We start from the raw sequence: 11,249 nt of genomic DNA, 5'->3' as shown, positions 1-11,249 counted from the left end.
ACTTATCTGGTAGAGCTGGTTTGTTAGGAAGGCACAGTAAGTATGGTACAATTCACTTTACCATAAATCACCTTCTGAGAGTCTGGGACCTGCCCAGGGCCTTTCCATTGGACTACTTTTACCTATCCAGAAAAAAATCCTTGTTATTTGGTTAGAAGCAATCATAATGTACAAAATAAACACAAAATATTAATGCACATTACCAAAGCTTATTTTCCTAACACAATATCAGCTTTAAGAAAAAAAAGCAAAGTGGCATTTTAAGTATACAGGGTATAATGGGTTAAATAGATATTTGGTTTTATCATTTCTCTGCCCCCATTGCAAAACATCATATGCTGTATCCTTTGGATCCACAGATGGTATGGTTTGACCCACCTTAGTTTGAACTTACGTTTTAGGAGTTGTGAAAATCTTGTGCAACTCCTCTTGCCTTTTCTCAATCTTTGACATGACAACTGATATACAGGCAGAGCGAGATGAGAGATGTGCCAGTCCCCAGCACAAAGCAAGTGAAATGGGTGGACCTCATGCACTCACTATCAACAGCTCTGCCATCATCTTATTGCTTTTTAATGCAGCTTAAAGTTGGCTCCTTGGTTGCTCATGTTCACATTTCCTAACCCTTTGTGGTCATTGCTAACTTTCCTAATGGAATTCATTGATCTGGGCTCAAGGCTGGGGAAGATAGAAATCAACCAGATAAAAATCTTATAGGGATTGTGCTGGGACAAATGGTTTTTGTTGGGTCTTGGTGGAATTGAAGGTTCCCTTAAACTGAGTTGTTAGGCACTGTGTATTGAGATAGTTCCACCATTGGTGAACTCTACTGGGCATATTTTCTGCACTTTCTTGTGCATTGTAGTTTGGTTTACTGTTTGGATTTGGTACTCTCAACTTACATTTGTTTAGTTGTCATTTACCGAAGGTATTATCAATTTGGTTTCTCTTTATCTTCCACAGTGGAAGAGTTTCATGTCTTTATGTGCTATTCAGGAGGACAAAATCCACTCCATTACTTCTGTATTACATGTAGTATAGCTTACCATGTCACCCACTTTGGGCGCCAGTTTGGTACGTGTATGTATTTTATTTTACAACCCTTAATCCAGTCTCCAGAGCTTGTTGGTCTCAGGGCTGGAGTCCTGGCTTCACCATTTGCTAACTGTGTGATGATGTACAAGTTACTTAACCTCTCTAGGCCTCAGTTTTCTCATATCTAAGATGAAGATAAGAATAGCACCTAGCTCTTGAGGTTGTTTTGAAAGTTAAATGTGGTAATCTATATAAACTGCTTAGCATGGCATCTGGCACACAGTCAGATCTCTGCAAATGTTAGATATTATTATTAACCACTATTCCAGTTAACTACTCCTCAGAAAGTGGTTACAAGGTTCAGTAACAAGGAACATTTTCCAGGGTCAGCCTAAATTGTGACCTAGGCCATTGAAACTCTTGGCCATGAAATCATAATCATGTATTGTAATAAGCAATAGAATATGTGGCTCTGACATTAGACTAACATCCCTTCAATATAGGGACCTTGGGCAAATTAACCTCTTTCTGACTCAGTTTCTTCTTTTAAAAAACAAGCGTGATAATAGCAGCCACTTCATAATATTGTGATGAGGAGCAAATGAGTTAATGCATGTAAAATGTTTAAGCTATTAACAAATATTACCCATTATTGAAAACACCAGAGTGTGCCACCTGCTAAGTAAGTGCTTCTGGGGAGGTAAAGTTAGAGTATTTCAAATTGGATTGTCATGAAAAATTTGGAAAATTTGGAAGCTAAAACTCTTGCTTTCATTTCCTACTACCTCAATTCTCTGTATTCTGAATTTGCTCCCTGTATCCCCCTAAAATTGCAAAAGCCAATCATCAAGTTACATCCAATGCCCACTATGCCTCATCTTCTAGGGGAAACAATAATTTTAGAGGTCAGGTAGCCTAACACCATCAATTCTCAAAAGAGGAAGCTGAGGCCAAGAGAAATCCTGTGAATTTCTCACAGTTCATTTGTGACAGACCAAGAATTACCCATTTTACTGGATTGTTATTTATTAAGTGACAGTGAATCTATATATCTTTTGACAAGTGAGGGGGGGCATGGAATTCGGCATGTGGTTGGTGTAAGAACTCCTCTCTCTCCTCTTTAACCTTGCTTAATAAGGCCCTGGCACAGTTGATATTTTAAGAGGGCTACTCTGTTTTCCCAGAGGGACCTAGGCACGGTGACCCTCTGTAGCATGCAGACCTTGTTTCCTGAGGGGTAATGTTTCCCTTGCCTGTGACTTGCCTCTTGGGGGCTGTGTTCTGATTTTCCTGCTGAGCCACTTGTTGCCTTGGGCTGGCTGCCATGCTTGGCAGTTTTTAGCGAGGGTTCTGATAGATGCCAGGAGGTGAGGGGAAGGGCTCTGGGTGGACTCGATCACTGGACAAGCAGACTTAGTGATGGATGAGCCTTCCCCTGAGGAAGTTTTGGATCAGAAAAGTCCAACTGATAAGTTTTTCCAGAATTTAGTAACCCAGAAGCAGTGCCGAAAGAATCTTACCTCTCTTGTGGCTTTTTGTATTGATTTTAAAAGAAATTCTCAGAGGCAGTTCCACATTTTACTGGAAGCACAGCTACATCTACAATAGACTTAGATATATGTGACATGAATTGCTTTAGAAATAACATTTGAGGAGATGGGTGAGAGGAAGGAAGAGAGGGTCTTAAAAAATATCCCTATCAAAATATTTTCTTTCTTCTAAGTATTGAAAAGACACAATATAACCCTTTCTTCTTTCAAATGATCTCATGGCTATTTATTGAGGGGAAATACCAAATGTTTATTATTTTTTTTGAAGAAGCTTCTTCAGTCCTGATGATTCATGTTGATATCATTTTCCTCCTGACTACAGAGGCTGTGAGACAAAGCTACACCTCAAGTGATATGCCAGGGTCAGAACAATTCCCGTCCTGAAGGAGGGTGTGCGACCTTCTTTATCCCTCCTTCACAGACGTCCTTGGGCCCTTGAGACGGATGTGAGTGAGTTTTTCAGTCCTCATGCAAAACAACCATCTAAACATAACAGATGACATCAGCTTGGGCTTTTCAATTCCTGGATGGCAGCAGCGTGTTAATCCAGCCTTCATCCTGGATTTCATAAACTAAAACAAGAGAGCCTGGCAGGAGGACAGCACTGCTGCTGGGTTAAGGAAATTGATGACGGGAAAGCATGCGGGCAACCCAGTGTATAAAACTCATAAACGTGTAGGCAGAGGCTCAGCTACCAGTTTGGACGGCTGCTTCCCACCAGCAAAGACCATGAACGGGGAGCTGAGCCGGAGGCAGCTTGGAAACATGAAGAGCATCTTGCTGCTGACGACGCTCCTCGTGCCTGCACACCTGGTGGCCGCCTGGAGCAATAATTATGCGGTGGATTGCCCTCAACACTGTGACAGCAGTGAGTGCAAAAGCAGCCCGCGCTGCAAGAGGACAGTGCTCGACGACTGTGGCTGCTGCCGGGTGTGCGCTGCAGGGCGGGGAGAAACTTGCTACCGCACAGTCTCAGGCATGGATGGCATGAAGTGTGGCCCGGGGCTGAGGTGTCAGCCTTCTAATGGGGAGGATCCTTTTGGTGAAGAGTTTGGTATCTGCAAAGGTAAAGAGTGATCCCTTACCTCTCTCCTCCCGGGGCACGCTGAGAGCTTTTAGCCAGCTTGGGAAGTGAGGTGGCTTTGCTCCTCAAGAGTAAGAGGGAAAAGGCAGGTGGATTCTTGACAAGGCACTACACAGGTATTGTCAAGGGTAGAGACAGAAGGATAGCTGCAAGTAGCAACTGAAACCAGTGTGCAGGAAGGCACAGAAAGAAATGTGGCATTTTACTCGTTGCCTTAGGAGATCGCAAAAAGAAAGTTGCAATGGAAGATTTTGTTGGCTCCTTTTCTGGAAAACTTTAGAAACTTGACAGGTAATCTGTTAATGATGGCTTAGGTGCTCTCTCCTCTGCGAGGCAACGATTACAAAGGTCTGCACGAGATAACCTCTTGGAATGGCTTCTAGCCCCCAGATTTAGTGGTTCTTTGATCTTGAAAGGGTCCACAGGATGGAGGGCCACTCTCAAGATCAAATATTTCTGATAAACACAAATGCACTTTATGGAATAGAGTGAGCTTAAGTCATCTAACAAAATAACTCATTCTTCAAAGAGGGTTCCCTGAAGCATAAAACTAACCTCATCTGACTTTATAAAGGTTTTGGTCATCTGGAAAAATAGCAGATGGTGTTAAGACAAGGAAAAATAACAATAAAGAAAAATAAAAACTGGAAGTCTGTGAAGAATGAGGTTGACCACTAGTACACTTAAAGAAAAACTTCGTCAGGTTGAAATTTTAGCTAAATAATGTAGTTAAGTATTTGTAGAAATTATTTTAAACATAGTAACTGTAGTTTAAAATACTTAACATTTTAAAAGTGTTTAGAATAAAAAGAATGATGATTTAAAAATACTCTACCTATAGATATCTCATGATCTTATTATGAAGAGCTATTATCAAGAGGCGACACGTGCTATAACCCGCCCATCAGTTGTATAATACAAGGAAGCTTTCTAAATTATAGAAGGGACTGAGAAATTTCTAAATAATTATTATGTTTTATGTATTTAATACATTTTTACGAATTATATTTATCCAGTATTTTGCTAATTTCATTAATTCTCCTACTTCTTAGACATATAATGTGTAAATTCATCATCTTTTAGTTTGCAAGACATACAAAATTAAAAAAAACAAATTCTTAAAGTATTAGGAGAGTTTTATTTTTTGCTCAGTTTATTTTTGTTTATATATTAACAATCAGAAATAGAAAATTGAGGAAATATTTTGTCTGGTGAACACATATGCATGTTTCTTTCAACTGAATAGGATCCATATATTTTGTAAATTATGGGGCTTATTGACTAAGAAAACAGTCCTTCACATAAGGAAATTAGGGAGGAAGTGGTTAACACAATCATACTTATGATATAGCGCGTATATGCAGTGGATTGCTTTTTCTCTTGGCATAATATGCCTTTGTACATGTGATGGTAAATGTACATTACATATGGGCAAAGAAACAAGCTGTGTGGCATCTGGAGTCTTTAGCACTGTAGTATTCTACTGAATGATCAAGATACTAAAAAGATATTTAAGATTGCTCTTTTTGGCTTTCTTCAGGTTGCTGATGAATCTAGTTTTAAGCATTTTTCTCTCTGCTGGAAATAGGAGACTTTGTGAGCCTTAGTAACTTGAGATAGAGATAATACATTTTGCCATCATCTCCCTTCTTCAGCTTTTTAAAAGAACATCCACATGAAAACTGTAAATTTCAGCTGCATATCCAAATGTCTTCTAAATATTCAGATGTCTGTGAACATCTTGCCCGGATTAACAATCAGCAGCCAACACATATTTAACGAGCACTTACTATCTGCCCAGCACTGTTCAGTACATCAGGGGATACATTAAAAGTATCTCTGGGAATTTGGCTAAAGTTTTAGTTTTCAATATCACTGCAGGCACAGTCAAATCCCAATCCTGTGTGCTTTTCTGGAAGAGGACTTTTCAGGATCCCTTTTTAAGATCTCTTCTTCCCAGCAAAGAGAACAGTGTTCAAAACCAGATTCCTCTGTGATCTGAACCACATTGAAAAGAGCACTCTTAGATCTCTTTAAAAAAAAGATATCTCATTGGTGATCTACTTGGTCAGTCAGTGGAGTATTGACTGCTAGAGACTCAGATGGCTCACAATTTGTTCTTTACCTGCCTGTGATTGTACGTTTACAAGGTATTTTCACAACAAGAGAATATTCTATGTCTATTCTGCTGGCTTTTAAAGGTTGGTTAGTCTACTGAGATGCTGTTTATTCTAAAAGCAGCATTTTAAATAATTTTATGCATTTTAAATAAATGACATTGCCCTCTTTATTTCAATGTAGGATGTTTTGGCATAAGTGTGAGCACTGGAGCTCTAAAAGCATCTAGTTCTTGGTAGGTGTATAAACCTTCAGGGTGTATAAGCCCCGAGCTTTCTTGCTCATTTAGCATCTTGCATGTTAGCCTTGCAGAGGATTTTACTAGTGAGCCCTCTTAACTACTGAGGGAGTCAGGCAAGTTGTATGACATGCCGTTTGGACAAATAAGGAACTTGATGGGGGTTGGAGCAGATGGAGGATTGATTGCTTAATGGTGAGCTAGGATGATAGCTCTCTCACTGGTTAGTTTGAAGACCTTTCCTATACACTTAACATAGTAAATTATCTGTGAATACAGTAGATTCAAAGATAGCATCACATTTTTAAAACTCCTTGAGGAGCTGATGCATATATGTCTGTTCAATTTTTCACCTTCGCTGAGCTGTTTCAGAGGTCATCTGTGAGAATTTATTGGTATCTAAGCAGAACATCACCAGAATGAAGACTGGTCCAAGGAGACTGGCTGTGTGTAGCTGTCTTCAACTTAACTTTACATCATGACGCTAAGCCACTAAGCCTGAGGCATCCATTATCTGGTCTTAATGTGTGATTTCATATTTATGACTCAAAGTTTCAACTTTCAAATCCTGGGTTTGGAGAATTGGATTTTATTTTACATTCAAGTTTCATGAGATTGGTTCAAATTGTAAGGCTATGCACACAGGGCTGTTAGGATGGAGACGTATTTACAACGAGCAGCGCCCTCTCCAACCTTTTGTTTGTCCCCAGACTGTCCCTACGGCACCTTCGGGATGGATTGCAGAGAGACCTGCAACTGCCAGTCAGGCATCTGTGACAGGGGGACGGGAAAATGCCTGAAATTCCCCTTTTTCCAATATTCAGTAACCAAGTCTTCCAACAGATTTTTTTCTCTCACAGGTAAGCACTGATTCTGGTATAAGCATTGGAACAATAGCCTCATTTCAGTGTGAATAACTTAGAAAATATCTGTGAGTAGAATAAGATGTGGACTGGAATGATTTTATTTCCTTTGCTTTACTCAGGGGAATGGTGGGTGGTAGCTGAGTTTGGTTGCTGTTGCTGTTTTCTAAAAAGAGCCCATCAATAATTTTGAGGTTTATATATAATTTGTCATAAAGTTTACCTAGTTTAAATATGATTTATAGGAGGATAAATATGATTGATTACCAAAAATCTGTAATAAAAATAACCAAATGAGATATACAAAGTTCTTTAAATTCTTCAGTGATCTGTTTTATATATCTACTAGACAAAACTATTCATCTCCCAACTTCACATAGAAAAAGTACTGTGAGGAATTTATTGGATAAGCTTTAAGAGCCAAGATAGAAAATATAGAACATTTGTTTTCTTTAACCAAATGAAAGCATTTAAATGGAATAATTCCAAGTGTGTGTTTTTATGGATTTTGGAGAGGATAAGAAATAGTATCTGTGATTGAAATTTTGGAAATGAATGAAGCTGTAGTAATATTCATGTGGTGCTTGTTAGTCCATGTGTATTTCTTACACAGGTGTTAGAATGTGACAAATGCACAACCTATGAGATGGTGCTATGTACATATTTGTTTATTTTGTTGAATAGATGGCTAGTACAGGAGAGTTCCATTAAACTGAAAGTAGCTCATTTAAAGCAACATGTATCACTAAAGTTTAGGCCTCCATTGCACAGAATGGTGACTGCAATGAATACTTATTGTATATTTCAAAATTGGTAAAAGAATACATTTTAAATGTTACCATCACAAAAAAATAAGTATGTGAGGTGATGGTTATGCTACTTAGTTTAATTTCATCATTCCACAGTGGAAATATATATCAATCATATTGTATCCCAAATATATACAATTTTTGTCAATTAAAAACTATATTTTAAATTATAAAAAATAAACAAATAAATAATAACCCCAACATGTAGTCACAGAGACTGCTAGTATCAACACACTATATATTTTTTTCCCACCACAATTATAAATAACAATTCAAGTCCATTATTGTTTAGTTTCTGTTTTTGGTCTTTTGCACTTCAAATTAATAAAATATAAACTATTTGGCAAAGGTACTTTTTTTCTAATTTTACCTCCTTCTTATGTACGGATCAACTAAACATGTTACAATGAAGGGGAAATGTTATGCTTTTAAGTGAATTATTAGTTTTAAGTATGGTGATGCCCATAACAATACTTACATTATAGGTTACACAAAAATATTTCCACATCAAAATTAGGCACTGAGATTCTTATCAGAAATATTTGAAAAAAGCAGTCAGTTTTCTCTCTTTTCTGACCTAGGGCATTTCCTTTCATTAGCTAAAGGTGGAACCAGCAAAAGATGATTATTAGTGTGATCTTGGTAAACCTTAGTCGGGTCCAGGATGGAGAGCAGAATACCCTAAGGACCTCTTGGAGAGGTCCTTTGTAGTCTAGGGGCCTCTGTAGTCTACATGTGTCTTTGAGACTACATGAGACTTCCAGGTTCGTGCTCTGGAGTTTACAGGATAAGGCTTAGGCTTCACTTCTGACACAGGCTTCACATCACCTCTGCACAAACCTGTTTGGGCCCAGCCTTTGAGAGCAGGCTAAATGGCTGCAAGCTTCACCAGCACTAGGACCCCCAGAGCACGAGCTTGTCTTCTCCACTTTTCCATCTGCTGGCTACAGAACTCTTGTCAAATGTGCTTCCTGTCCCCAGTGTTCCACATGGCGGTATTTTTTTTTTTTTTGGCAGTGAGCTTCCTAAGTTGGGAATTCACAAGTAACTTTTTGTGCAGGAGTGTCTTGGGGGAGTAGGATCTGGAATGTTTCATGGACTTACATATGGTCATCTGCTGGGCCACACTAATCTTCTTAAAGTGTTCCATATCAGAATGTGCACTGCCAAAGCAAGCACACCTCACTACTCCTAGAAGTAGAAAATTTCATTTTAGCAAATTTCAAATATTATAAACTTTTTTCATATGTAGAGTGAGAAGTGTCTTTTTGAAAGTTCTACCCATTGGTCTGCCTTTTGCCTTCCAGATGCAGCAAAAATTAATCTGTCTTTCATACTGGTTAGTGTAAGAATCTAACTTGAGACCTGTTTGTACAACATTTGCCTATTCCATAAGTATTTATTAAGTGCCTACTGTGTGGCAAGCACTGTCCTAAGTGCTGGAGATATAGCAATGAGCAAAATAAAGTCCCTACCTTTGTGAAACTGGAATTCTAGTGGTGGAGTGAGATAATACAGGGGAAAAAGAGACAAATGCATGTAGAAGATAATGTCAGGTGATGATAGGTATACAAAGAGAAGTAATTCAAGGGGTGCTATTGTATATAGAGGTGCTCACTGATACAGAGCAGTGAATACAGTTAGCGTGGAATCTTAAATTGATTAAAGATTTCATTGTAAATTCCATGTAAAACAAAATAAAGCAAAACTGTGCTGTCTTTGAGCTGTAGATGTTTGGATATGATTTGTATTCTGTCTACTTTCAGAGCATGACATGACATCTGGAGACGGCAATGTTGTGAGAGAAGAAGCTGTGAAAGAGAACGTTGCCGGGTCTCCCATAATGAGGAAATGGTTAAATCCACGCTGATCCCGGCTGCGATTTCTGAGAGAAGGCTCTATTTTTGTGATTGTTCAACACACAGCCAACATTTTAGGAACTTTCTAGATTATAGTATAAGGACATGTAATTTCTGAAGACCAAATGTGATGCATGGTGGATCCAGAAAACAAAAAGTAGGCTACTTACAATCCGTAACATCCATATGACTGAACACTTGTATGTATTTGTTAAATTTTTGAATGCATATAGATTTGTTAAATGTGTGTGTATAGTAACACTGAAGAACTAAAAATGCAATTTAGGTAATTTTACATGGAGACAGGTCAACCAAAGAGGAAGCTAGGCAAAGCTGAAGACCACAGTGAGCCCATTAGTTCTTTGACTTTGATGTACATTAACGTTGGGATAGGGAATGAAGAGTTAAGAGCAGGAGAAGGTGGGGAGGGGGTGGGAGTGGGAAGTATAATATTTAGCCCTTCCTTGGTAGGTAGCTTCTGTAGAATTTAATTGTACTTTTTTTTTTTTTTTTTACTTTGGGAAAAGTCAAAACAACCAGAAAACCCCTGAAGGAAGTAAAGTGTTTGAAGCTTATGGAAATTTGAGTAACAAACAGCTTTGAATTGAGGGCAATTTCAAAAGGCTGCGGATGTAGCCCCCAGGTTACCTGTATCTGAAGGATGGTTCTGGGGCAGAGGAAACACATATACTTCCATAAATGGCTTTAACGTATGCCACGTCAGAGATAAATCTAAGAAGTATTTTACCCACTGGTGGTTTGTGTGTGTATGAAGGTAAATATTTATATATTTTTATAAACAAATGTGCTAGTGCAAGTCATCCTCCCTACCCATATTTATCATCCTCTTGAGGAAAGAAATCTAGTATTATTTGTTTAAAATGGTTAGAATAAAGTTATGACTCTATAAGATTTTCAAACATCTGAGGCATGATAAATTTATTATCAGTAATTTTAGTAATAATAACCGTAGTAAGCGTAAGAGAAACCTAGAAAAATAGAGTCACTCTGGATTTCAAAAATGTCAAAAAATGAGCTACAGAGGGTCTTTATTTAAACAGAAGTGCCGTGACTTAGGTGAATTTTCAATTTAAAGTAGAAAATAACTTTTTAGGAGGTTTGGAAAAGAAGAGTCAATTTTCAGCAGAAAACGTGTCAACTTTAAAATATAGTTTATTTTCATATTTTTTTCTTTTAAACTTGGTTGATAAGTGGAATTAGGAGTATATTTGAAAGAATCTTAGCACAAACAGGACTATTGTACTAGATGTTGTTAGGAAATATTTCAGAAGTATTTTATTTGAAGTGAAGAACTTATTTAAGAATGATTTCAGTATTTACCTGTATTTTATTCTTGAAGTTGGCCAACAGATTGTGACTGTGTGTGGGAAGGCCTTTGAATGTAAAGCTGCATGAGCTGTTAGGTTTTGTTTTAAAAGGACAGGTTTATTATTGTTCAATAAAAAGAACAAGATACAGCTTCTCTGTGTTGATTTGTGATTTTGTTAAATTGCTAAGTTATTTTAACAATTCATTCTACAAATAAGAACTCTCATGCATATTAAAGGACAAGTTCTTCAACAGAATTTTCTGCTCTGGATAAGCTTCTCCTATCAAAACTGGGGGTCAGGATATTTGCTTCTCTGCCTCACATTTTTGATCTACTCATTTTTTAGAGCTTCCTAAAAGTAGG

General features: G+C 37.9%; 1 protein-coding gene across 2 annotated transcripts; it reads left to right on the top strand.

Moving 5' to 3' along the window:
- The first annotated feature begins 2,924 nt into the window (after positions 1 to 2,924).
- On the top strand, positions 2,925 to 11,037 carry ESM1 (endothelial cell specific molecule 1). Of its 2 annotated transcripts, XM_033179562.1 has the most exons (3): positions 2,925 to 3,651; positions 6,736 to 6,885; positions 9,464 to 11,037. In XM_033179562.1, exons 1-3 carry the CDS (start codon positions 3,213 to 3,215, stop codon positions 9,565 to 9,567), a joined length of 693 nt encoding a protein of 230 aa, XP_033035453.1. In that variant the 5' UTR covers positions 2,925 to 3,212; the 3' UTR covers positions 9,568 to 11,037. The 2 variants fall into 2 exon arrangements, with proteins under 2 accessions (XP_033035453.1, XP_033035454.1); XM_033179563.1 differs by lacking the exon at positions 6,736 to 6,885.
- The last annotated feature ends 212 nt before the right edge of the window (positions 11,038 to 11,249 follow it).

Source organism: Trachypithecus francoisi, unplaced genomic scaffold, assembly GCF_009764315.1.
Source record: "Trachypithecus francoisi isolate TF-2019V2 unplaced genomic scaffold, Tfra_2.0 Lachesis_group2, whole genome shotgun sequence".
Classification (NCBI taxonomy): domain Eukaryota; kingdom Metazoa; phylum Chordata; class Mammalia; order Primates; family Cercopithecidae; genus Trachypithecus; species Trachypithecus francoisi.
The sequence above is the reverse complement of the archived record's forward strand: the minus strand, read 5'-3'. Positions and strand labels throughout refer to the sequence as shown.